General features: G+C 48.8%; 3 protein-coding genes across 3 annotated transcripts; 2 read left to right on the forward strand and 1 right to left on the reverse strand.

The window, feature by feature from the left end:
• The first annotated feature begins 813 nt into the window (after positions 1–813).
• LOC131268746 (pancreatic triacylglycerol lipase-like) lies at positions 814–2,766 on the forward strand. Its single transcript, XM_058271024.1, has 5 exons — positions 814–943; positions 1,046–1,323; positions 1,409–1,570; positions 1,642–2,293; positions 2,360–2,766. Exons 1-5 carry the CDS (start codon positions 814–816, stop codon positions 2,764–2,766), a joined length of 1,629 nt encoding a protein of 542 aa, XP_058127007.1.
• A 233-nt stretch (positions 2,767–2,999) lies between these two features.
• LOC131268747 (guanylate cyclase soluble subunit beta-1) lies at positions 3,000–21,617 on the reverse strand. Its single transcript, XM_058271025.1, has 12 exons — positions 21,596–21,617; positions 13,205–13,398; positions 10,535–10,608; positions 8,573–8,673; positions 7,932–8,492; positions 7,425–7,787; positions 7,241–7,352; positions 7,015–7,174; positions 6,840–6,922; positions 6,221–6,767; positions 5,996–6,153; positions 3,000–4,258 (listed from the first exon to the last, which is right to left on the reverse strand). Exons 1-12 carry the CDS (start codon positions 21,615–21,617, stop codon positions 4,126–4,128), a joined length of 2,508 nt encoding a protein of 835 aa, XP_058127008.1. The 3' UTR covers positions 3,000–4,125.
• On the forward strand, positions 4,833–5,974 carry LOC131268777 (uncharacterized). The gene is made up of 3 exons (XM_058271052.1): positions 4,833–5,154; positions 5,219–5,432; positions 5,494–5,974. Exons 1-3 carry the CDS (start codon positions 4,833–4,835, stop codon positions 5,972–5,974), a joined length of 1,017 nt encoding a protein of 338 aa, XP_058127035.1.
• Positions 21,618–26,015: the final 4,398 nt, after the last annotated feature.

Below are 26,015 nucleotides of genomic sequence, written 5' to 3' on the forward strand. Positions count from 1 at the left end.
CGCATAGTCAAAACGATCTTCATTCTTTATCTAAAAATACGCTGTCAACGCTCATTACGCAATGTTTTTTGTATGTTGAACAAAAAAAAATGCAGTCGATTTCACGCTGGTCAATTAATGACCTTGACGCTTTAAAAATGTAGATCGTGAAAAACTATCCTATCCTCTTCGAGCATAAATTTGGTTAGAATAGAAAAACAAAACAAGCTTTATCTGACCTTATTATGCGTGATGAACCTTATTGATTAACATATAATAACAATAACGGCATATAATAACATTGTAGCACTGTGGACGGACGGTTTGGTTCTACTCACGGTTTAATTGCCTGTTGATAATGGATAGAGCGAAAACATGTGCCAGTAAAACAATTTGTACTTCAACCTCTAGTACATCGTGCCGAATCGAACGGATTTGGAGCAGTTTCGAAACTTGTTTGCGCCGGGTTGGACTGTGCGCCTCCTGAGCGGTGTTGGTAAACGATCGTGTTTTTTTTTTATAGTTTCACAATTTGTTTCTAGGACTCAATCGCTTGAATCCGGCCCGTTATCAGTACTCTTTGTCCGGGCTATGGAGGGTGTCGATTGTGAATCTGGCAGCGTGAGACGGGGTTTGTTTTAACTATCATCATCAGCTTGCAGCATTGCACAGGTTTTTAATGTTGTAGCTCTGACGGGCCGCTGAAAGCCTTTTCGCCGCCGTGTTGCTATTAGTTGAGGGACGGACAGTCGAGCGATCGGTAGCTAATACGAACCTTCAGGGAGAGCATTGTCGAGTGTCCTGTTCAACCGGCGTTTTGACCCTCGATCAACCATGGAGCTGAGCAATACCACCGGGTTTTTGCTCCAAACAATGCTCTACATGGCAAACCATGAGTACAACAACTCGTTGATCAATCTGATTCACAATAAAACGTTAAGTGCAGAGACCAATCAAACTACTGGTAGGTGTCGGTCAGGTTACAGCGACCTTGATACATTTGTGCGAGAGAAAAGTGAATGAACCTGTGCCAGTGACTTCCTTACCACGTTGTCCTTCATTGCAGGTGAGTTTTCGCTGCCGGAAGAGGTTCGGTGCTACGGTGTGTACGGGTGCTTCCCGATTACCTACCCTTGGGTGGACGAAAAGCGACCGGTGGCCTACCATCCACAGTCACCGTCGCAGGTTGACGTGCGATATCCGGTATTCGTGCGCTCCAACACCGACCATCCGAATTTTATTGACATCAACGATCCGGCCGGTGTGAGGAAGCTTGGTATCAACCCGAAGGGGCGCATCTACTTCATTACCCACGGATACATCGAATCGGGCGATCGCCCTTGGGTAGGGATGAAGCGAGAGTGCATAGAATATTCGAGCAGATCAGCAGATTTGATTGTGTACTAATCGCTACGCTAATCGATTGCAGATTCAGCAAATGGTGAATGCACTCATCGATAACGATCCGGATGGGACGGCGAGCTGCGTGGTGATCGACTGGCGGAAGGCCTCGAACCCACCGTACACCCAGTGCTGCGCCAACATCCGGGTGATTGGGGCCATCACGGCTCACGTGATTTACATGCTCTATGTAGGTCTTCCGGGTTACGAGACTGTGGTTTGGCAGCTGATTGTAAAGAATTTCCTTTCCTTTCTCCACAGGAGGAACTGAACATGGAAAACTTGGACAAGGTGCATCTGCTGGGACACTCGCTAGGATCGCACCTGTGTGGGTACGCCGGTTATCACTTGCAGAAGGACTTCGGAATACAACTCGGCCGAATTACGGGACTGGATCCCGCCGAGCCATTGTTTTCTGATACCGATCCACTGGTGCGGCTGGACCGAAGCGATGCGAAGTTTGTAGACATAATTCATACGGACGGGTCGGAGTGGGTGAGCAAGGGCGGTCTCGGCATGTATCAACCAATCGGGCATGTGGATTTTTACCCGAACGGCGGCTACAATCAACCCGGTTGCAACGACCCTATGACAAAGTTCATCCGTAAACACGACGAGTCCTTCTTCTGGGGGTTCCAGGAGTTCTTCGGGTGCAACCATCTGCGCTGTCACCAGTTCTTCACCGACAGTGTGCTGAACCCCCAGTGTCCGTTCGTAGGCATCGGGTGCTCTTCGTATGCACAGTTCTTGCGTGGCGAGTGCTTCAATTGTGACGCCGACGGCCACTACTGCATCGAGTTTGGGCTGAAGGCAAGGGACAGCTACAGTCGGCTAATTGAGAATGGGATCCTGAAAAATCCTAATCAACCGCTGAGCGTATACATGATCACTGGCGACGAATCTCCATATTGTCGTAAGTGCACTACTACGCTTGCTGCAGTTTTGTAAATGCCCCACTACAACACGTATGTCATTGCAGGGTCACACTATCGCGTCACGCTGAGCCTATCCAGCGACGAGGAGAGCCTTATCCACGGAGGGGAAATCGGGAAGATGTCTGTGGAGCTACAAGGCGAAGGAAACATTCGCTCGGGAAAGATGGACTTCTCCAAGGACCCTCTGTACTTCGAGCCTGGTAGCAACTACTCGGCCATCATGGCTGGAAGGTACGTTACCAAACCTCTCCGCGTGCTGCTCACCTGGGCCTATCGGACCAACCCACTCAATCCGCTCACTTGGCGTTTGCTGGCTGCTCCTCGCGTCTACGTGCAAGAGATCCATGTTCAATTTATGGAATTGCGCATGAGCATCCGGGTGTGTCCGCTGAACAAGTTTCCCGTTATTGCTGACCAGGAGAATGAATTTAAAACCTCGTACTGCCCATGAGGGTGGTAAAATTCTTACAGCAATCTGGAATCAGGATATTCCTCTCATTTTTCTTTTTCTTATCATATATATTCGTCGTTTCTTAAAATTCGAATTCATTCATTCAAATCGTAAAGCTATGCTATTGAAATAAACTTTTCTCCGATTAAATACCGTTTGTGTGATGCTGTATCCAAATACATTGCGGAAACAGCGTTTAGAAGTTCATCGTCAGGACATAATGGTGTTCGCTTACACAGTCTACACCACACGGTGCTACAGCACATCAGATTGTAGAGAGGTTAGATTTAGATTTTATTTGTTGCACTGTATAACATCATTTGCATGTTTCGTTAGAATCACTCACAATTAATCATGATTCATCCACCACTATATTCCTTCCTCCCTCCCCTAGCCTGCTTGATTATATTCGTTAATGTGGTATGTTTTTCCCAGTGTAGGTGTGAATGTATGATGCCATGTGTGTGTGTGTGTGTCTTTGTGTGAAAGTGTGTGTGGGAAAGTGTGTGTTATTGTTTTCTTGTAGGCGTAGGCTGTTTTTAGACACCGGAGTTTTCAATAGTTGTATCTACGCTGACTCGACTGCCGGCGTACTGCGTTCAATTAGAGTTACATCTATCACGGTTGGCCCATTCTATTAGCTAGGGTTTTTATTTGCGTCAATCTACTAATCTTCAGAAGACTACTAGTTTACCTACACGCTACTCTTTTAACGTCCAAACTATATCCATTTCTTTTATAAATATCTTCCATTGTACAGCTATCTAAAAAGGCTACAAAAGTATATCCAAGAATATATATGAGATGAAAATTATATTTGCTCAGATCCAGTTTTTGCTTTGTTTCAAAACATAAATATTTTCCTCAACATGGCGCTTGTTAATGTATGTGTCTGCGTTTGTGTGTGTATGAGTCTATGTGTATTGATGGTTGTAAGTTGGAAGGCCGGTGCCGAGAGCTGCTGAACGGTGCGCTGGAGAAAGTTTCCGGCTCGGAACGGAGCGCTTTGACCCCGTGCCTATGTATAGTAGAACAATAACCGCTTTCTACCGGCCACCGATGAGTAATATCAGGACAATCGTTTTGGCAGAAGTACAAAAAATACATCTACGCTAGTACATTAAAGTATCGAAATTAGTTTGGTTTCGTTTTACACAACTTTGTCACATCGTTACAATCAGGAGGGGCGATGCCGCGCCAGGTATGTTGTATATCGTCTTCTGGACATCTAGAAACACTGTAGTGCGCAGTGGAAAAGCTATCAGGTTGTTTTACTATCAGTGATGTTTTACAATATTGGCTCTCTTATTTTTCTCTTTGCTCCCGATCGGCAATACCGGATGACTCTTGCCGAGTAAACTACTTTGCTACCGGCGTTGCTTTGCGGGTCAAAAACCAACATTCCATTGGCTCCGGTTTGCCCTTCATGACAACTGGTCCACGATACTCCAGATTGAAGGATGGGTCATGGTTCACCGGATCGCAGAGCAGCCTGGTAAAACGAAACAGAACAGAGTTGCGGAAGCGATTAATATAATTCAAATTTTCATGTGAAAAATCTGGCAACGTTTTCGGAAAAGGCTGCCTTCTTGCAAAGTTGTTTGAGTTATCAACTCCCAGGAAAATAACAAATAGGGCATTGCGTAACAAAGACGCTGACACACTGTCCAGGGTATGGGTTTAGTCCATCGATGGCGTCGGTTACGGAAGTGGCAGGGGATCCTCGATATTCTGGCTGTGCCTTGCATTGTGTAGGCGTATGTGTAGCAGAAAGTGAATCCTTACAACTTTCCTGGGTAGACAGGTGTTCTAGCTGAACACGAACGGAGCGTCGTGGCGTTGCTTAGCACGGCTTCATCGCATCACGGCATGGCAGGCTTGCGTGGTTCCATCGTTTCCTTCGCATGTTTCTTCCACCGTTCTCAAGCTATTCCCAGGTGAACCGGGGAGTCGGTGGTACCAATCAGCTTTGACTGGAGTATTGATTGTGTGTTGGGGTTTTGAGAGAGCGTTTTGAGTCGCCAGGTGAAGGTACGGGCTCATACTGTCGGTGACTGCAGACCACGATGGAGTACGTGTTCGATGTGTTCTTCGACGAGTGCTTCGAGAATATGGCGCGCAGTGGGCTGATGTCGCGCTCAGGTAGACGTGACATAATAAGCCACCTGAACTCGGTTATCTCCGGTTGCATCCAAGGGCGCCAGACTGCGTCAACGCAGCTGGCCGTCGGGCTGGCGGTGACGTCCGCCATCGACTATCACAACCGGATGAAGGGGGACAACTATGAGGTTTGCCTGATGGGCAAATATCACAACGTGCTGTACATAGCACTCCGAGTTGCCTGGGACTGGGGGCTGGAGGATTCGGAAGTTGTGTGCAAGCTGCTAGGTATGCTGTTATCGTACGGAGTTGCTGTGTTGATGCTGGACGCTATATATGTTTCCATTTTCAGAGGAAATTTTTCGATGTGAGAATACCTTCGAGCGTCTATTCCTTGGAGCGCTCTTCGGCTGTAATGCACCGCACTTCATCGCAGGCTGGAAGAGTGACTTCAACGATCAGGATGAGAACCTCAGGGCGGTTGTGTTTTTTCTGCACCATGCAGCAAAAGCACGTGCGACCTATCCAACCTTCTCCTACCTCTACCAGCATCTGCGTCCAACGAAGTGCGTTCGCGCCAGGTAAAAAGCTCACTCCCATGATACTAATGCTTTGTGTTCCTTCCAGGTTTATTGATGTGCCGATTGAATCCTGCGGAAAAGCCTCGCCGCTGCGCGTAGCCCTGCAAGCCTCGGCTCCGGACATCGTGCTCATCCTTCTGCGCCACGGAGCGAATCCCTGCCCGGACGACGGTGGTGCGAGCCCGGTGCTGGCTGTGCTGGACAAGCTGGCCGAGAGCGAGAACGGTTGCTACCCGTACCAGTTGGTGTCCTGCCTGAAGCTGCTGCTGCGCACATCCACCATGATCGAGCTACCCTACAAACCGCACCTGTTCGCTATTCGGCGCGAGATGTTCCACGGTAAATACGGACGCCTGCTGGACGACGGTCTGCTTCCTATCGAGCAGGTGTACGGCATACCGGCGCTGCGTCATCTCTGCCGTTGTGCGGTTCGCGAGGTGTTACGTGAAAACTTCGCGTTGCCCGGCAGCGTACTGAAACTGCCACTACCACGCAAAATGCAGAAATACATAGATTTGCTCGACTGAGTAGATAATTATGATACTTACTTGTACGTAGTTTCGCTGATGTTGATCCGGCCCGGGACTCCCGTGGTCTCGGTACGGCTAGTTAGGTTGACCGTGTTGCCGAACAGACAGTACCGTGGCATGCGGTTTCCGATAACCCCGGTGACCACCTCACCTGAGTGTATGCCGATGGTAATTTTCTACGAAAGAGAGTAGGAAGTGGTTACGGAAGATATAAGGAGAATTTTTACCTTTCCAGTGGCTTACCAACGCTTCGGTGCCCATCTTGACGTTCTTCGCCATGTCCAGCATGTCGAGCGCGAGCCGGGCAATGCACTTGGCGTGGTTCTCGCACTCGTCTGGAAGCCCCGAGACGGCCATGTACTTGTCGCCGACCGTCTCCACCTTGTAGATGTTCGAGTTGCTCTTCGAGTCGGTCAGCTCGTCGAAGATGGTGTACAGCTCGTTCAGCATCTTGACGATCTTCATCGCACCCTCGGCGTCGGTGTTTGCCGCGCAGTACTGCCCGAACCCGACAATGCCGGAGAACATCAGCGTCACCGAGTCGTAGCGCTTCGGCGCTACCGGGCGCTGGTGGCGCAGCTCATTTGCCACCGTCTTTGGCAGGACGGAGTACAGCAGCCGGTCCGTCTTTTGCTTCTCGCTCTCCAGGTCCCGGTAGGTCTGCTGCAGCCGGTCCGTCAGTATCTCCAGGTTAGTGGTAAGCTTGTATTCGGCTTCGAATTTTTCGCTCAACAGCACCAGATCGCGCGACGCATCGTGCAGCGGGATGTCGGAGATGTGTAGCCCTTTCCTGTTTGTCATGGGGAAGGGTCGCATAATGAAAAAAAGGGGCAAACAACCGTCGGTTTCCGGACACACTTACTTGGTTAGATCGTCTAGGTTCATCACGCTAGGATAGCACTGGAATAAAATCAGATCCGACCCTGGAATGTACATCATTTGTCCCTGTCGTGAGAAAACAGAGTGAATCGTGATAAGTTCCCCTTGCAACACCGAACGAACCACACCTCCCTCGCTGATAAAACCATCTCACCTACCTTCAGTCTTAGATACCTCTCACTTTTGGACATCACACCCGCCTTCGTCTTCAGCACGTAGATTGTGTTGATGTGGGCCAGAATGTTTTCGAAACTCAGCTGCAGATGCGGCCGTACCGCTTCGAATAAGGCCAATAGGGGACAGTTTTTCTCGTAGATCCTGCAAGCGAGATCGCGTTACGGCGATTAGTTTGACATTTCGGTTTGTTTGGTTGGTGTAACCTACCGGGGAACAACTCTGGAGACCGATCGGCCAGCTTGCACGATGTGCATGCTCCGGTTGAACATCAAGTGAAATGGGAAAATCTTACAAAACGTCGTAGGCGAGATCATTGGTTCTGGAAGGCGAGTGAAGGAATGCCGTAGACATAAGGGGCTTTATAGAGTCAATAGTCCGGAGCAGGACATACCTTTAGCAACCAGCTGGTAGACTGCCTGCTGGTCCTTGTCGTCGGAGCGCCGTGTCGGCGTTTTGGGCCCGGATATCTCCGTGATGAGAAACTGGAAGTGGTCCGAACGCTCCACCGTGGGTCCCGCCGTCGCCGTCGGCTGCTGGTCCTGCTGCTGATGCTGCCCGGGGCTGCTATCACAATTGGTGTTGGTGTCTTTACTAGTCGCACTCACTTCGCCGTAGAGCGGTATGCTATTGCTTCCGTTTTGACTACTGCTTATACTAATTTTATTGCCATGACTAGCTGCCGACGATGAGGGCGAGGACGAGCTGTCGGTAGGCGGTTGCTTGAGCGCGGTCGAGCTCTTGGAGGTGGCTAGATCTAGCGGAACAGGGAGCGAATGAGTGGCGAGGGGTTGATGATGATCCGGAAAAATACAGAACAACGTGCTACGCGTTAGTACGGGACGGGCTCTGGGGATGTTTCGCGCAAGGCGCTAGCGGCGGGGACCATCGTGAAACCTACTAGTTAGTCTATGCGAAAAAAAGGATTCACCGTACGTTTTGGAGGCCAGAATGCGCTTGCACAGACCTAGGTTGGCCAGCTCGGGCACGCCAACCGGATCGTGGGACGTTATAGGAACTGTCTTGGCGGCCTGCACCGGGTACGGCAGCCTGGCGGAGGGTTGCTGGCTCTGAGCGACCTTGGCCTCCGCCACCTGCGGGGCACCGGCTGGAGCTGCCGGCTCGATTGGGTCGCCCTTGCGGCGGATAATCTTGATCTCCACGTCGACGCCGTGCAGCTTCGACGCGACTGCCTTCACGATCCCGATCACGATGTGCTCCAGACCCGGTCGCTCCGAGTAGTAGTGCAGCACGAGCTGGCCGTTCGTCTCCGTGCAGCGGAACGACGGTGCCCGCATACCCGGGTACAGCGTGCCCAGGTGGTCGTGCAGCGCATCCAGGTTCTGGAGGAAGTCACGCGGCGTCGCACCGAGCACCTGCAGGATCTTGTCGTAGCCCGAGTCCTGGCAGAACTCGAAGAACGTCTTGCCGAACAGCTCGAGGATGTCGCCGGCGGGAATGTCTACCCGTACGACCGTAAAATCAATGCAGATAAGAGATGCTTAACCCAATGTCCTTCCAGAAACTTTGGCCAACACTTACTCAGAATGTCTACGGCAGCCTCTATCAGGTTGTACGTGATGTCGTCTTCGTAGATCTGTCTTACCAGGAACTGCCCCTCCATGTTTACCTGTGCTTTTTTCCTGTGAACGTCAACAAAATCGAGTAGTTGTATCTTCCTTTCAAATGAATTCTCTAACATCCTAAGGGAATGTGAATGAATCTATTTTTGTGCTCAAACAAGAAACTTTCGCACGAGCCATAAAGTCAACGATTTTGTCATCTTTTGAAAGTGCATTTAATATGCGCTAACTATTATTTAATCAGCGTTTGGGAGGTGTTTATAAAACGATTCCTTTCGGTTTGCAACCCCATCCTATGACAATGTGTTACAATACGCAAGTTTATTTATTGATCACCCCCTAGTTGTACCAGTTGTGTAACGTTTAATTTGGTTTAAAACAATATTTTCACCATCGTTCGAGAGCCGACGGTCAACGTTTAATTAAAAGTACCTCAATGCAGGCGATGTTGCATAACGGTGTGCCGTAATTCACGTCTGCCTTATATGTGTCATAGTGAGTGTTTATGTGTGTGTACGTGTGTGTGTGTGTGTGTGTGTGCCCCATTTACCCTCGTGGAATGTAAGCCGATCCTAGACGTCGGTGGAAGCAGATTTTTCCACTCCTGTCATTTCGCGTGCGGAGGTGGAGGCGCCCAGTCATCCAGTCCCGGAAATGAATAAATGGTAAGTGAAAGATGCAGCAATTGGGATTGATTGTCAACACAACCGGGGGAAAACCGGTCTCGTTGTGCATCCCGGCGGTAGGGATGAGTCTACGTTTCCGGGACGAGTTTGACGCCAACAATCGTGCTCTATTGGTTGTTTAATGATCTACTTATTCGTTGATCTCCTGTCTCTGTTTAGTTCTTTTGACAAATGGGGCTCTACTGCGGCAAGCGGAAGCTCACTGGCATATGCCGTATTTAAAGAGCATGCCGGAATGTTTTAAATAATGTTTAAAGCAACAGCAACGACTTCATGGTCGTTTTAAATTGTTCCTTGATAATATTAATTACACAACCGAGAAAGCCCGGGATAAGGCCTAATTGTAGGGAGGAAATGCCCTAACAACAAATTCGTCAGTTAGAGCTTGTTGGCTTTAACAATACGGCAACGTCCGTAATATCATAATAAATAAAAAACATTAATTACATTTCAGCATGACCTTGGTTGCAAGCAAACCCCACGGGGTCTTACGAAGTTTGTTTTGGTGCATTTTTCCTCTGGATGACGCAACACAGTGCAGTTACTCCAATGCAGCAGCAATTTGGTGCGCTGCCAAAATGTCGCACACCTTCGTGCGGATGCCGTCGGTGGCAACGAGGGACTAGAAGGTATCATTTTAATGTGGCGCCAGGGTCATATTGGCAACCATTTGGCTATAACGTTCCGGCTCCGAGAAAAGGGGACCTTTGCGGTCGTTTTTCCTTTTTTTCGCTGCAGAGTTTTCTGTATGTCATTGCAGCACCGGTGCCCTATGGCCTATTTTATACACAATTGTCTTCAGTATTCGACTTACATAGAACCTGAAGGTAACATCTCATTGGATGTGTTTGTGTCTTCTGTTTATTTTGGCTTCCGATTCTAAAAGCGATCGTTTTTAAACGAAGTGTTCAAGCACTCCATTGTTTTAATATTTGTAAATGCACGTCCTCCAGTCACATATTGCGACTGCATAAACGCCACTTTTCATGCCGGAAATAATCTCTTTTAATAAAAATTTCAAAATCTAAAAATAAATCATACACTTTTATAAGAAGGACACTGTTCGGAGTTAGAACAAAATGCAAACAACTGACGACAAAGTCGGATTTACCATTTCCCTAAATTGCACACACCGGAATTCATACATTCGGTACCTCTCATCAATCATTCCCCCCTCCCCCCCCTCCCACCAACGAGTGCTTGGTTGGAGGGGGTGCTGGCGACGCACAACTTACTTTATTTGTTCCCATATCGTTAGGCCGAAGTTTTTTAAAACTAGTAGCTCGAGCGCGTAGTTGACGAATCCGTACTAGTGCCGTTCGGTAGCGGGATGTTTTGCAGACGTTGCGCGGGTCACACGATCAGGATGGAGACGAAAAGCATAAAGCAAACGTGATATAAACGAGAGAAAGAGTGTGTGTGTGTGAAAGAGAGAGAGAGCGAGAGGGAAGAGAGAAAGAGAATGCGTAAGGTAGTGTCGATTCAGGAGTCAGAACACATCGCAGGGCAGCGTTCCGCCGTGGTGCTGCATCAGTAAATCGAGTGAAGGACAGTGTCCGACGCTAGTTGACAGACACGATCGATTTGCATAACGCAGTGTAGAGTCATTCGATCAAATTGACGGCATTACTTTAGGAAAACGCCGACACGCGGAACGTATTTCCACTATACTTACCATCTTGACTCAAGGTGGCTGTTTACTATTTCCCTAATAAATTTAGCACTTGGCGTCGACTCCAGTCGGCCCACGGTAGGGCGCTTTAATCTACTGCGACGGTGGTTGTTTGTCTTAAACTCCCGCAATGCCGACGGTCATCTATCCGCACCGCCGGTTTGCTTGCTGCCGTACGCGATGATTCTGGCACTTGTACGGGCTGATGCGAGGCGCCAGCATCTACCGGACGTTTGCAAAACGTTTGGCCTGTAGCCACACTAGCGTATCGCAGTCGATACCACCTCAAGCGTTCAGGGTTCGTTGGGTGTTTGCCTCTAACGCTGCACTTTGCACTCTACTTTCGGGAACTTCAATCACCATCGCAACTGGCCGCTGAAAGAAAGGGGGCAAGACGACGACGAGCTTCCGAGTTGATTGGCTCCACTAACGCTATCCTGCAAAAGGTAGAGGTGATGTGTGGTCGTGAGAGTTTCGTTGGCACGTTATGTTTGTTGTATGTCCAGGTCCAACTTTAGCTACAAAACACTCGTTGCTCGTTGCTTGCTACGTAACCGGGCACATACAGTTCTTAGGAGCTGTTGGTCTGCTGGAAATGTGGTTACCGCGGATTTGCCTATCGATTCGGGACAACGTTCGCGACACCAAGGCACGCATGCATCGAAACACACACATCGGGGCACCGTGTGAGCCAGCTGTCTTGCCTGTATGTCCGTAAAAGACTAATGCAATCGCTTGCTGGGCCTTACTCTGCACTTACTTCGAGGCTGTTGTACGTATCGGTTACATACGGTTACGACGGGAGTGGATCATTGATTGCTGTTAGTTGGGTTCTGTTTGATCGAAGTAATACGAATCACAGACCCAGACTGCTGAGTCCCCGAAGAGTTTAGATCAGCTGGAAGTTTCGTTGATTGTTGTTTAACTTGCGCGAAGAAGGAGTGGTAGGTCGCGAGGTAGAAGTACAACTAGTTGGGTTCTCTTCCACCGTTTGAAATGACGTTCGATGCAATTGGAACCTTTTTCTATATTTTGTAAGTTCTCTTTTTCTCGAGGGACTCACATTTTGTCACGCTGGTAATCAATCGTTCTTGTCACCGCAAGCTGTCTTTGTTACATCCCATTAGAAAACTCTAGTGATCACAAGAAATAGGAACCAGTCTTCTAATATTTCTACAATTATTCTAACATCAATCACTCATGTTTAAAAACCTCGTGTCCTCGTGTTAAAAACGCCCGTTCGTTCCTTCTTTTCCTGCACATTGTTCTGCATTCTTGCACTAATGCTACCTACCGAGAAAGAAGGGACCGAATGCAGTAGCAAACGGAAAATCACATGCCATGGCCGCATTGTTAACTGTTACGTCTTAATGGGACGGTGTCAGTTACGCTTTCGTAAAACAAACTGAGCTCTAACTTGTTTCCCTTTTGGTGCCGTTTTCCCGAAACATGCTCGCCCTCTAGAGGCTTGTGTTTCCCGCGGACTTCCAATGAAATGCCTTCGAATAGGTCGCGCTTTTTATCTCTACCCCCGTCCCCATTCTCTGGCTACCATCTTCTCTTGATTCCTTCCGGTGCTTTGGCTGAAGTTCGCACAACTTGCGATGTTCGTCCTTTGTTAAAACCGCTGGCCCACCCTACGATTACTACACTCAAACGGCGTGGTGATTGTCGTTATTTTTGCTCTGCCCTTCCGTCCACCAACATTACATCAATTTCTTTTTCTCCTCTTACCCCCTGCCGTTTTCTGAAAACCTCCCACCTCTATCTTCCCCTCCATCCAATACACACCGAGATTACAAGAAAGCAAGTGAGTTCATTTCAGACAGCCAACACACGAACCACTCATTCAGCATCCGTTTTAAACCCCTCCCAGGAGGCATGTGGGCTGAGAATGGGGGGTAGTAATAATACGGCCCCAATAACAACATTGTGCGTGTGTGATCCCGATACCACGGAGGTTGCTGGCGGCACGCTGCGAAGTGTTCTAATGGTTCACCAGACCCAATCGGTGGGAGGCTTCGGGATGCGCGCGGAGTACTTCCAACGAGAATGGAATAACGGAAGTCCGTTGGCAGAGGGATGGGAGGTAAGAAAGGGGGAGTGATATCAGTGTAACCGCGCACCATCTACACACGCGCCCGTGCGCTCCCCCCTGCTGTTCCACAACCCACTGAGAGCCTACAGAACGCCTCGTAAGAAATCAAAAGAACCAAGCGGAAACACGACGTACGATGCTACCGAAGCCACCGAAGAACTGCCTGCCTTGCTGTTGCTGCTGAGAGGTGCTACCAACACCAGAACCACCACCACTACCACCACCACCACCGCCACCACCACGGCCGGAGGCACCAGAAGTCTCCCCGTCTCCTTTTTCCTGTGCGGTCTGTGCCCGACAACTCTTGGTTGCTCCGCTTTCCGTGCTCGCTTCCGTGTTGTTTGCAATCGCGACAGTGACTGGTTACCGCTGGGAAAAGTGAATTGCTTTAAGGGCTGGCACGGGCCAGTTCGTGCCCATCCGAATGTGGCTACGAAGAGCCGAGCAGCGCTAGGACGAGAGCGGAGAGATTGTCAGCTTTTCGCTCGAGGGGTCCATCGATTGGGAAAGCGTAGCGTTCGCGCTCCTTGGAAGAGGAACTGCTTTTCGACAAAGCGAAGTTACATCAACCGGCAAGTACTTTCGACAACTAAAGGCACAGTCAATCAAGTCAAAAATCCGACGGACGATTAACTTGCACCAGAGACCTTGCTTAGAGTATTCGTTTTTGAGGCCAAAACTCAGCCTAAACGTCTTAGAGTTCGCTTCGTTGCTAGGGCCACAATTCATGCTTTTTCAATCAACCCTTGAAGGCTCTAGAAAACTGAAACAACCGTCAGTAGGGGAGATGAAGAATCGGAACTCTAAGTACAGCTCATTTTTAGTTTCACAGGAGCGGCTTCTATAAATTTTTTGATTAATTCAATTTAAAAACTCCGCCACGACAGTGACAGTTAGCTTTGACTTGTGCATGATTGCTGCAGATCCCTCGGTTCCGTTTCCGTGCAATGGAACTGCCTTGATTCGTAGTGTATTGTCTTTTTATCTCTCCTCAATCCTCTCTTATTTGGCCTCTTTCTCTCTCTCTCTCTCCCTTAGATTAAACTTCTTTCTCCACTATGTTTCTCTTAATAAAGGAAAATTCATTGTGAACCAAGGGACTCTTGAAACTCTCGTGGAAATCGGCTCTCCCATTGATTGAGGCACACGAAGCTCAATTGGGATTTTCCTTCAGCTTGGAGCTTTTCATAGTGTGCATCTCCGCGCGTACGAAACCCGAAAACCTTGCTCGGGAAAGCCGTGCCAGTTCGGAGTTTTAGAACAATCGCGCGCTTGTTCGCAGCGTAGTCCAGTGCTCGCGTGCTAGTATTGCTGCACCGTCGGCTGCGAGCAGTTTTCCAAGGGTTTTCCCATCACTGCATAGCTCTGCTCGCTGCTGGCTATTTCTTTTTTACAACCCGGGCTATGATTTTCCACCTCGCTAGCATACGAATGGGATGGCAAGTGTATTTTCACGCACCACTTGTAATATGGCACGAGCGGAAGGGGATGATGAGGGTGATTTTTTTCATTTTTCTTCCCCATTTTCCACCACATCTGAGGAGATTTGTTCGCGGGCGTTAAATTCGGTCCCTTTTTCGGGAAATTCGGGTCAGGCTGGCCAACTTTCCGCTTTGCGTAGCCTGGCCGTGAAAACCGGGGAAAACAATGGGGGACCGAAAGGTCCCATTCATTCCGGAATGTTTCAAAAGCGTCGCCAACCTTCCATTAGGGGTTGGCACCTTTCGTTCGCAAAACAGAATTGCTTGTCTCGTGAGTTCGGGCGTTGTGTTAGGAGCTGAGAAACAAAAACATTCACATCAGAAGCGTTAGCTCTAGCTACGAGAAACAAAGTAGCACCGGGAAAATGATCCAGCTACTCGCGGCAGGTCGAAAGCAAACATGTAACACCTACAACAGGGAAAATCGAGCCTGCAAGCAACAAAGTTTCAACAAAATAAATCCGTCATAGTGCAAATGATTGGCATCTGAAAGGGTAGCAGGTTTTCGCCTTTTTTTTATTTTTTGGCGATTGAGAGTTTGAGAGTTTTTCCTTCCTTTTTATCCTAAGGGAAATGTGGCTAGACTTGCCATGTGGAACGGTTCACCATATTACGTCTCCCATGCAGGCTTCATTCTGACACAATTTACGGGCAATCGCTGGCTCTGCTTGCAAGCACAAGCCTTTGTTTTCTACCAGCAAACGCGACGGTGAGTTTTCCCGCCGGTAGTTCCGTTCTGTGGACAAACTGCTGCGTTTCTTCCAGCATCCTTTCGTATTCCTTTTCCAGCAACGAAAGCGAAGCACTTTCTAGGCGAGTCGGGACTGATGCTTTCTGTGACAACTCGGGGGAAATTGGTCTCGTTGTTTCGAAAGTTGGCCACTTCCTGAAACGGCTCTCAAGCCCGAGGGCATGGCTTCCCCAGGTTTCTTCATACCGCGCCTTTCCGAATCCGATGGTGGTCTGTTCGCTTCTGACAAAACAAAATCTCCCATAAAAATAGCGCCATCGTTTGACTGAGTTTCGTCATCCCCTAAACTGTGTTCTGCTCAAGCTCGCAATCGAACCCCGGGAAAGGCACATTTATTATGCAGTATTGCTCACCTGCCATCTGCTTCTCGTCAAAAGAGCCAGCTCTGGACCAAAACACGATCCATAAATCGAAAGTAACGGGGACCAATAGCGGTAGAAAGCCCGTGCGGTGCTGCTGTCCGGTGCAATAAAACATCCGGGCACATGGTCACCGTGGATAAGCGGCAGGGACCACCGTTGAATTGATCGTTCAGTACGATTTCCTCTGCTCCCTCGACCGGCATGATTTCATCTCCCGGAGTGGACTGAAAGACTTTCAGAAGGGGACGAAGACATCAAAAATAAATTACTCTGTAGCTAGCAAGTCTGCCAAACACTCCCGGGTTGGATGGTTGATTCCAACGGATCACAATCTCCGGCAGCTGGCAGAAATTCATAAAAAACGATCCGCGTAGCGCCAAAGCGGCTAATACCATTCTTGACTGAATCGAAACAGGGAGAAAAATACTAAAGAAAAACATCGCAGAAGAGAGCGTTTTCGTAAAAAGTAAGTTTTGATATGGCTTGTGTGTGTGGGCGAGGAGGTTTTATCATCCACCCTGTCCTGGCTGGCGAAGCGATGAAACAAATTGCAATATGTATGGTGTATAAAATGATCCTTATTGCGCAAGATAGTCGCTAGCGACTCGATTGCATTGAAGGTAAATTGTGCAGCAGGCACGTTATACAGCGTTGCCCTTGTTATTGAAGTCACAGTTGAAACGAAGGATTTATGGGTAGCGAAAAAGCAGTCAACTGGAGATGAACAGTTTTTGTTGCCTCGTCGGAAACATTTTCTATTTTTGACGTGCTTTCTTTCCGCTTCTTAACGCCAAGATAAGTAATTAATTTGCAAGTGCCCTCCCCGGAAAGCGCCTGACTGACCGTCGTAATCAGCCACGCGGAGGAGGTGCATGATGGGCGGAAAAATGTGAAAAACATTCACCAATGACAACAAAAAAGGGATAAAAAAAATCAATCCAATTGTTTTCCACACCTCCGTCTGCAGCCCGCGTCCACTTCCGAGCGTCTGAGCAAACGGATTGGTTCTGCTTCCCCGATTCTGAACGAATTTTCCCCCAGCAAACACCGGGTTGGGGGAAACAATAAAGGGGGTTGGAAAATAGACCCGTGGTGGTTGTCAATGTGTGGGTTTAAAAAAATGAAACAAAATAAGATAAACCGGGAGCAACACGAAAGAGAAAATACGAAAAAACAACAAGACAAACCGATATGGATCGGTCGAAAGGTTAAAAGTTCTGAAATAAGTTCCTGGAGCGGTCCGAGAGGGACACTCTTCCTGTTCCGTTTCCCCCTGCTTCTTCTTCTTCTTCTTTCTTGGGCTGAGTCTCGCTTATTCGGGATCCATTGTTGTTATCATCTGCTAGTGGCAGCACACTGCTGCCTTTATCCTTTATAATTTGGCCGACTTTCGACCGCGCCATATTCGCCCTGTCGATGGCTGATGCAGAGCAAGAGAGTGAGGGAGAGAGGGAGAAAAAAAAAGAAGAGGAAGAAGCAATAGCGTGAGGGTGGGTGGAGTGGACAAAAACTCATGCCGAAGCGGTCCATGTTTGTGAGAAAACCAGAAATTTTTGGAATAAGAGTTGATTTGACCTACGGAGAACCAAAAGGGAGAAAGGAGCGTGGAGAAGGGTTGTGTTTTTCCGTTTGCCATACCAGACCGTGCAGTGCTTCTTGATGAGGGCTGCTGTGACGCTTTCTGGAGCCATTTTCCGTTGTGGAATTTAATCTTCCCTTCTGCATTCTCTCAACCTTTTTTTGCTTTCACATTCATTCGGTTGCCTTTTTAGTCCCTGCTTTCCAAGCGGTTTGCGGGTGGGTGCGGGATAGTATGACCCAACGTGACAAGAGGCCCACGCACCTCGCTGCCCCTTTCGATGAGGGGGGTAGGTTTGCAGCAACTGGTTGGCGTTGGCCCCGTTTTCCAGAGCGGCTTTCCTACTGTCGGCTTGCTGGTCACGGGTCGGCATTCCAAAGTTTCATCAAACGCAGCAATCCCGCCAATAAGAAGTATAGCCTACTTTCCAAATTGTTGTCCATCCCGGCCATGACTTTCTGGTTTTTGGTTCTGAACTAATTACTGTTGCGTTAGATTTGAACTTTAGTGTCACTGGAATGATATAGACAAAAATTCTACTTAATCTTTCCCTTGCTGTTCTTTCCTGCTTATGTTTCACTTCGCTATCCAAGAAAATGTAGTAAGCTATGAAAGATCACGCGGTAATCCGATTTACTCTTTCGATTTGTTGCAAAGATTGTAATGGAGGCGCCTGGTAGTTGATAAACAATAATCGGGCTTAACAAATGAATGATTGAAAATATTACTATACTTGCAAGCATTGGTAAGAGTTCTTCGGAAATTGCAAAACAAAGAAATTTGATAGAAGTTCTATTTGATAGCCAGTACCATGATTTCATTCATTTGATAGCCAGTTCCATGATGGAGGCGCCTGGTTGGGCACAAACGTTATAATTTTGATTTGCCCCAAATGACTTAAGCAATCTGAATGCATTATCGCAGACAAAGTTTCCGAATACTTGAGATTCAAATCGATTTAAACGAACGGATTTGCAGGACACATTTTCATTGCATGATGTGTTGCATATGCAATTGGAATGTCAAGTACACAAGTTCAGTGTAGTCAAGAGTATTCGAAGCTTACTGATGAGATTTCAAGTTGAGTTATATGTTGTGCCGATTGCCTACCTCTAGGCTCAGTTGAATGTTACGAAGAAGTCACTTCCCCAAATTTCCGTTCCCGTAAACAACGAGTTTCCGATAAGAGCATCATCGAGCTCCAAGCCAGCGTTTTGCTAGCGAAGTAACTGTCCTCTGCAAAGAAAACCAGCGCCCTAATACCCTAGCGTTGTTTACACACCATGTGGCTATCGAGATCAAGACCGTTTACCGGATGTCATGTCCGCTCGCACGGTGGAAAAGTCGACCAATCGGTGCGACTTCTCGGCCGTGTCCGTGCTCGATTGACATTTCCGGCGGCAGTTTGGTGGTCGATTTGCGCTTTCCTTCTTTCCATCTCTCCCTCCCTCACACACTTTCTCCCCTCGTTCCGCGGGCAGGATATTATTCTCCTCTCGTCAGAGACCAATAAATGTGGCAGCAAATCCAAACAAGCTCGGAGCTTCCTTTTTCTTTGTTTTGCTTGACTGTTGCACCCTGCCTGCGTCCCCGGGATGATTTGTTTGCAAATCGATGTCACCGTGGTCGTTGGCAGCTGACCGGTTCTCGGCCTCGTCCTCGAACTGCGTGCGTGTTTGTTTGGGGAAGGAGTAGCGTTAAAAATAAAACAGCAATAAACAGCCGGCGAAAAGCAAACAGTGGCAAAAACCGGTAAAAACTACCGACGGCAGCAACCCTGCTGCAACCATGGACTTGAACCACGAAAAGAGCAAAGCCAAACCCATCGAAGAGATCGAAACAATGGAGCAGGAAATACAAAAACAACAACACACGATAACATTAAACAAACACAAAACCAACATCGAACTAAAATGAACAAGGATCGGATTTTCTCCGCCTGCGAGCCACACTCGCATCGTGAGCATGTGGTGGACTGGTGAGTGTGTGTGTATGTTTGCTTTTGCCCCTTGCTAGAGGGGAAAAATGGAGGAAAAACCCGGTCCTGGCCATGTCACTTCAATGGGAAAATGGTTGGCAGAATGTGGCGTCGTTAGGGGTTTCGGGTGGCTATAGAAGGGAGAAAAAACACACACAAACACACACACGAGAGTGGGGGAGGCGGAGGTGGGGTGACGAGGTGGCAAGACGTTGACCACCACTACCACCACCAGCCAATATTGACTGATGTTAACGTGCATAACACAGGAACGGAATTCCGGTCGCTTGCCCGGAATGAGGTTATGTTAGGTTATGTTTATTTTCCATTATTATCCCGTACTCCCTGGAGGAGTGCGGTGGGAGGCGAATCGTTCGTTCACATGCCGCCCGGGAAACACATCTGGGAAAACGGGATTGTCTCCTCTCCTTCCGCCCTGACACTTGCCCCCGTTCTGCTTTCCCACTTGGAACAGCTCATTTCACGGTTTGGTTCACCTCGAAAGGACATTCGTTCGATGGAATCATCTTTCCTCGCTTTCGTTGACCTGGGCTGATGCCCTCGGAGGGTAGGTATCCGTCCTCTCTTACCACACCACTCTTCTATCCTTGCTTTTCCAATCTAATCTTTTGTGGCAATGATTTGTTACCTTTTTCATCCATATTCCGGTGCTTACTTGCAAACATCTTTCAATCACATAGTCAGTTCGATCGCCTGAAAAAAATATATAAGTATACAAACCATTCAACTGAGATTCCTAAAGTGGGTGCTTTTATGTAATGTACAGTGCAGTTACTATATTAGTTATATCGACGCGCAATACCACAACTTACCTGAGAATAGTTATCCAACAACCCGCACAAACTTTGTTAATAACAACCGACAAAGCCCGGGATAAGGCTCTATCGAAGGGAGGAAATGCCCTGCGAACCAAAGTTTCATTTTTTTAAATCAACTTAATCAGTCTTGGTTAAGAAACGTTAAGTTTATTTTTACCCTAGGTTTAGTGGTTCGTATGTTATAGCACCATGTACTTGCATGCTGACCTTCTCGTACGCAGTTTTTCTTTCGAACTCGGAAAGCTCGAGCAGGAAGGATCGAAATTTGGAAACCTGTTAACGCGCCCAATAAAGGGTTAGCGTTAAGCTGCTTCTTGCCGATCTTCGCCCCATTTTTTCAAACCGTCCTACGTTCTCATAACCAAAACACTCTTTGTGCGTGGGAAATTAAGAGGCACTACGTGTGATTAAGCTTCGTCACGCGTTGACGTCACCGAAAGGCCTTGGAGTGACGGGGAAGTTGAAAAAATGTGCAACCCCGAAGGACGGTATTAATTTTGCCCACTGGCATCTGTTTGCTCTTTTCTCGGTTTAAATTGCACGGCCTCGTCCACCATCACGGGCGTTGTGTTGTCGTCGTCCAATCGAGTTGATGGACGTCGCGTTCGCTTCTCTCTATATATTTCTAACCGATCCCTTTTGGTTGCCTTTTGTTTTAGTTTCGACCCTCCTCCCCCCCCCCTCCCTCCCTTCTCCGGGATGTGCGTGCTGAAATGCACTTTAATAGCGAAATATTTTCATCCCCGCCTGAATGACCCTGCCCGCGTAGGCAAAGGGGTTGCATGCCTGAAGGTTCGTTGCTTGTGTTTTGCGTTTCCCTTTTTCATTCTTCATCTTCATCGTTTCCGGAAATGGACGAACCGAAGGCCGAAGCTCGCGTCAACTTCCCGAGAAAAACACGTCCACACAAATGGCCCTCGCAGCTTTATTTATTTCCTCCTCCACCTCCTTCACTCATCGCGGCCTGTGTCGTCCCTCCTCTGACAAGTTAACATCAATCAACACCAACCCGAGGCCATCACGTACCACTCAAATAGGTGCACAATAATTTTCCCTTTCTCGACACCGACGTCGGAAACGCGACCGTTAATCGCTGTAATGTATTTGCGGCACACCCCGCACCACCTACCCTGCTGCACCTGTTTTTTTTTAAATGTCACATGGGGCGAAAATTGTAACGTCCAACTTCGATGGTCCATCTCCCCCCGTCTTTTCCCTTTTCCGAGGGCGCGGTGCATCGGTGGATCGGATCGCAGATTGGCCACACTTAATTTGCGTTCCGTGCGCGTTAATGACACTTTTGCAGTCGCATTCTGCAGTTAAAGTTTTCCTTTACGCCGGTCCAAAACGTTCGTCAGAGTGTTTCACCGGTCTGGACACAATGGCGCCAGTCCGATGTGGGTGCCGAGGAGTATGTGCGTGGATGAAATAATTTTTAGTTAACAGCCACGATGGAGGCGCCCAGTACCTTTGGAGCTGGAAATAATTGAAAAATGTATCCAACACAGTGCTCCGTAGTTTTATATTGTGGCTTACAGCAATAGTTGTTGGTATACATGATGCTGTAGACTTACATCCCCTTACATGCCTACTGCATGCAATCGAAAGGCGTCGTTGAGGTCCGAAAGGGTGGGGAAACAAAGTATTGTTGCGAGTTTCCCGTTCGGTTTTTCACGTCACCATAATGGGTGTTCTTGGTATGTGTGTTTTTTTTTTTTTTTTTTTTTTTTTTTTTTTAATTTGTTACGCGAAGAGGAAATCTTCAGTAAGACACCCCACACACTAGGGTAGTGTGGGGCTTTTACCCACTAAAACCTCTCCTCGACCACATCCCCTGGGAACTGCCGCAAGGCTTTACTTCCAGGGGGGGTTGTGCTCCCGCACACGGCTAGCGATTGGTCAGTGGCTCCAATCCGTCGTCAATGCCCAACACGGGCCTGCCTCTGCTCCTCTCTCCACCTTATCTGCAGCTTCGTCGCAATCGTCCGCATTCCAGCACCAACTGCCACCCAGTTTTCCTCCGAAGCACACATCACTTGCGTGAGGTTTCTCGCCGTCAGCACCACTCTGCAGCTCTGCACCATCTCGACGCGTTCCACGCGGAAACGCGGACAAACAAACAGGACATGTTCTGCGTCCTCCACCATCTTGCTGCACCAGGAACACCACGGGGCGCTGGCATGATTGAACCGATGCAGGTAGGACTTGAAGCACCCATGACCGGAGAGAAACTGCGTGATGTAAAAGTCAATCTCTCCGTGTTTTCTCCCTACCCACGACGCGAGGTCTGGGATAAGGGTGTGTGTCCATCGTCCCCTGCCAGAACTGTCCCATCTGCTTTGCCACTTCCGCATCGTCTCCTGCTGAACCGCTGATCTCACCGCACTGGAGCTGCCACCTCCTGCCGCCTTCCGTCGATAGCACTCCGCGTCTTCCTCCACCAACAACCACGTGGGCACCATCCCTGCGATCACCGCTACTGCATCCAAGGATATCGTCCGGTATGCACAGCTTACCCGTATAGCAAGTAACCTATGCACCCTTCCGATCCTCTCCTGGTACGTTGTGGCGCTCAGGGCGTCTGCCCACACTGGTGCCGCGTACCGTAACGCCGACGTAGCCACCGTCGCTAGAAGGCGGCGTTTACTGCTTCTGGGTCCTGCGGTGTTCAACATGATGCGCGAGATAGCTGCTGCAGATCGCGTTGCCCTCTCACAGGCATACTCGACGTGTGCCTTGAAGGAAAGCCGGTCGTCCAGCATCACTCCCAGGTACTTCAGCTGCCGCTGAGCGATGATCTGGGAATCACCCATCCAGATAGACGAAGACTGCCTCTGCTTGTGGCTGCTCACCAGTAGATACTCGGTTTTGTGGTGAGCAATCCCGAGCCTGTGCTGCCTCATCCACGACTCAATCCTACTACAGGCCTCGGCCGCAAGGATCTCCACTTCGGCTGCGTCCTCCCCAAGTACAGTCAAGGCAATGTCATCGGCGAAGCCAATGAGTTCTGCACCTTTGGGGAGGTCGAGTTCCAGCAGCCCGTCGTACATAATGTTCCATAGGGTAGGCCCCAGAATGGAGCCCTGTGGAACACCTGCAGTTATGGCCATGGACTCCTGGCCCCGCTCTGAGTCGTAGACTAGGCGACGCTGGCTGAGGTAGCTCGCGAGGATCCTGCACAGGTACTCGGGTACGTTGTGCCTGCGCAGAGCTAAACCGATCGCGTCCCAGCTGGCACTGTTAAAAGCGTTCTTAACGTCGATGGTGACGATTCCGCAGCAACGATCTCCCGTCCTCTTCTTCTCGTACGCTGCTCTCGCCTTCCCCACTACCGCAAGGATTGCGTCCACCGTTGATCTCTTCTTGCGGAAGCCGAACTGCCGGTCGGAGAGTCCATTTTGACCCTCAGTGCAAACGCTGAGGCGGTTCAATATGACTCTCTCCAGCAGCTTACCGGTTGTGTCCAGCAGCCCCAGAGGTCTGAATGAAGGAGGGCCGCCCATGCCTTTCCCTGGCTTCGGCAGAAGCACTAACTTCTGCCTCTTCCATATAGCCGGGAACTCTCCCGTTTCCAGCAGCCGCTGAAACGACTCCCTGAACACTTCCGGATACGCCTGCACCGCAGCTTTCAGCGCCACATTCTTGGTATGTGTGTGTGTGTGTGTGTGTGTGTGTGTGTGTGTGTGTGTGTGTATTCCATCCAGTTATTGGTGCTTACTCAATCCAAACGCCAGCGGCGATTATCGGGAATGAAAATAATCTCCATTGCGAATCCGTTCCCCGTCCGGGTGGGTTTGCGTACCATTTGCAACATTATCCATCCATTGTGTCAACTTTCCGACCGACTGTTCTACGAGCCAATTGATGGTCATCATCATGGATGCGCCCCAACTTCGACTGTAAGCCAGCGATAGAGGGTTGCGAGAGGGGAAGAGAGTCGGAGCGGAGATTGTAAATGAGGTCATTAGAAGTAATTCTGCATCGAATCGGGTCAATTGACGTTCATTAGGGGCACCGTTTGTGCAGTGATGGAAAGGGATTCGTTTAGGGACCATTATGCATCGTGTGTTCCATTCCCGGGAACTGCATAGTGAAGGTATTACTTCCTCATGTTGTGACGAGCTTGTTTGACTGTTTTCTCAGTAATTTGTAATCAAAACAAGAGATGGCAGCTTCAGCATCCGCAATGCAGTTTAAATGCTATCGATAACGATAACATTTTTAATACAATCTGAATGTTTCGCCAATCTTTTGAAACTGCTTTAAGGATTCATAAATCGACAATATCTGGTGCTGTAACGTTTTGCGATTTGTAGTTGAATCACAAACATTACTTGATCGTAACTATGAAACTCTATGACTTGTACTGTTGTTGTAAAGATTGCAAGGAAATTTGTGTGTACCGCAGGATAGGAATCCTACACCACCTCCGTACGAAGGCACGAAATTCGTGCGTCTCCGCTGGCATACGGTGTGTGTGTTGTGGACGCCCCGTTGGAAGGTTTATTTATCCCCACCGAAGATGAAAAATCTTGCCGGATTGTTATGCAAAAATGTAACGACATGTGGCTGGAGTTCCGGGCGCTTTTCACCCATCGCTGTGCTCCGGAGGTGGCGAAGAATCCGGTCCACCGTACGATCGTCGGTGCCAATGCCGTCTACACAGTTCATTGATTTGGACGACATCGGTTTTTCGGGAAGTCGATTTACGGAACAAAACGTTGACATCGATAGCCATTAGCCAAATTGGGGGAACGGCTTCGGTTCGGGTTCCGTGCGGTTCGCTGTTGGCGCAGAGGGCAATCTGGGGTGTGGGGGAGTGAAAGAGGGGCTGGTGATTTTGGCTGGACCGAGCGGAAAAGAGAATTGTTGCTTTGCGGGCAGACATTAACATAAAACTCTCATAGTGGAACAAATGTGCTGCCAAAGAATGGATGCGCTTGCTCGTTTGTGGTTCTGGTGCTGCATTGAAACCCGTTCCCCTTTCGATGCCTGCTTCCCTCCACCCCCCCAACTAGCGGCATCCTTCTTCCTCACCGTTCCTGCCCCGGTCCATCTCAAATGAACATTTCACGCGGGTTCGATCCTCACACCGGAAGCAAGATTGTGGCCCAAGGCTAAGGCAATCGCTCCGTTCACCATATTCGACATTGGCTTTTCCCGAGCGACAAGGAGACACACACACACACAGCCAAGCACGGCCATCAGTTTTGGCACAATCCCTTTCAGCTCCGGGCGGGTCTCGGTTGACTGTAAACTTGGCTGCTGCACCCCGGACGATGCTGTGCCAAAACCATAAATCGTGCCCCCAACTTCGTAGTTCGGCTCATGTTTTCCTCGGTCGGTGGTCGATGGTTTCACATACAGTCGCTTCGGCAGTGCGGAAGTGATATCTCTTACCCCGGGTCGTATTTTTTTCCGTCCCCTTCTCCCGCTTCAGCGTTTCATGCGCTTGCGAACGGGCGCTGGGAAAATTGTCAATTCCTTCCGTTTTTCCTCCAAGCACCGGGCATTATCTGTACTTTCTCGTTGCATTGCTTTTTCGCCGCGATAATATTTTCTACACCAGTGTTTCGCAATCTGTAAATGTTGGTAACTGTTTTACAACACACTTTGTAATCCAAAACACATTTTTTTTATTTGTATCGTAAGCGTTCTCGTAATGCTCGTAAACTTTTTTAAAGGTTTCAGTTGGTGCAGCTACTGTGGCAAACTTTTAGGCGCATTCGTCCGGTTTTGGTTAAAATCACTTTAATTAGTAGTATATTCTTCCCCCGGAGAGCTCTAGTAACTGTGTGTTTTCGTGCATCAGCATCTTAAAGTCGTCGTTTGGCAGGTTGCAAACCACTGCTTCGCTTTATACCGGTAGACGTAGCGGGAAAGTAATAGCCTTCGAGCCCTCGGGAGAAAAGAAATGCTGTCCCCAAAGTCCCGCAAGGCGCTCTCCGGCAGACAA

Source organism: Anopheles coustani, chromosome X (assembly GCF_943734705.1).
Source record: "Anopheles coustani chromosome X, idAnoCousDA_361_x.2, whole genome shotgun sequence".
Classification (NCBI taxonomy): domain Eukaryota; kingdom Metazoa; phylum Arthropoda; class Insecta; order Diptera; family Culicidae; genus Anopheles; species Anopheles coustani.

Coding starts and splice junctions, on each gene's coding strand:
- LOC131268746 (XM_058271024.1), top strand. CDS start 814: ATGGAGCTGAGCAATACCACCGGGTTTTTGCTCCAAACAATGCTCTAC. Junction 944..1,045: donor AGAGACCAATCAAACTACTG/GTAGGTGTCGGT, acceptor CCTTCATTGCAG/GTGAGTTTTCGCTGCCGGAA. Junction 2,294..2,359: donor CGACGAATCTCCATATTGTC/GTAAGTGCACTA, acceptor ATGTCATTGCAG/GGTCACACTATCGCGTCACG.
- LOC131268777 (XM_058271052.1), top strand. CDS start 4,833: ATGGAGTACGTGTTCGATGTGTTCTTCGACGAGTGCTTCGAGAATATG. Junction 5,155..5,218: donor AGTTGTGTGCAAGCTGCTAG/GTATGCTGTTAT, acceptor TTCCATTTTCAG/AGGAAATTTTTCGATGTGAG. Junction 5,433..5,493: donor CAGCATCTGCGTCCAACGAA/GTGCGTTCGCGC, acceptor TGTTCCTTCCAG/GTTTATTGATGTGCCGATTG.
- LOC131268747 (XM_058271025.1), bottom strand. CDS start 21,617: ATGTATACCAACAACTATTGCT. Junction 8,674..10,534: donor ACGATATGGGAACAAATAAA/GTAAGTTGTGCG, acceptor TGACGTTCACAG/GAAAAAAGCACAGGTAAACA. Junction 6,768..6,839: donor AACCTAGACGATCTAACCAA/GTAAGTGTGTCC, acceptor CATGACAAACAG/GAAAGGGCTACACATCTCCG.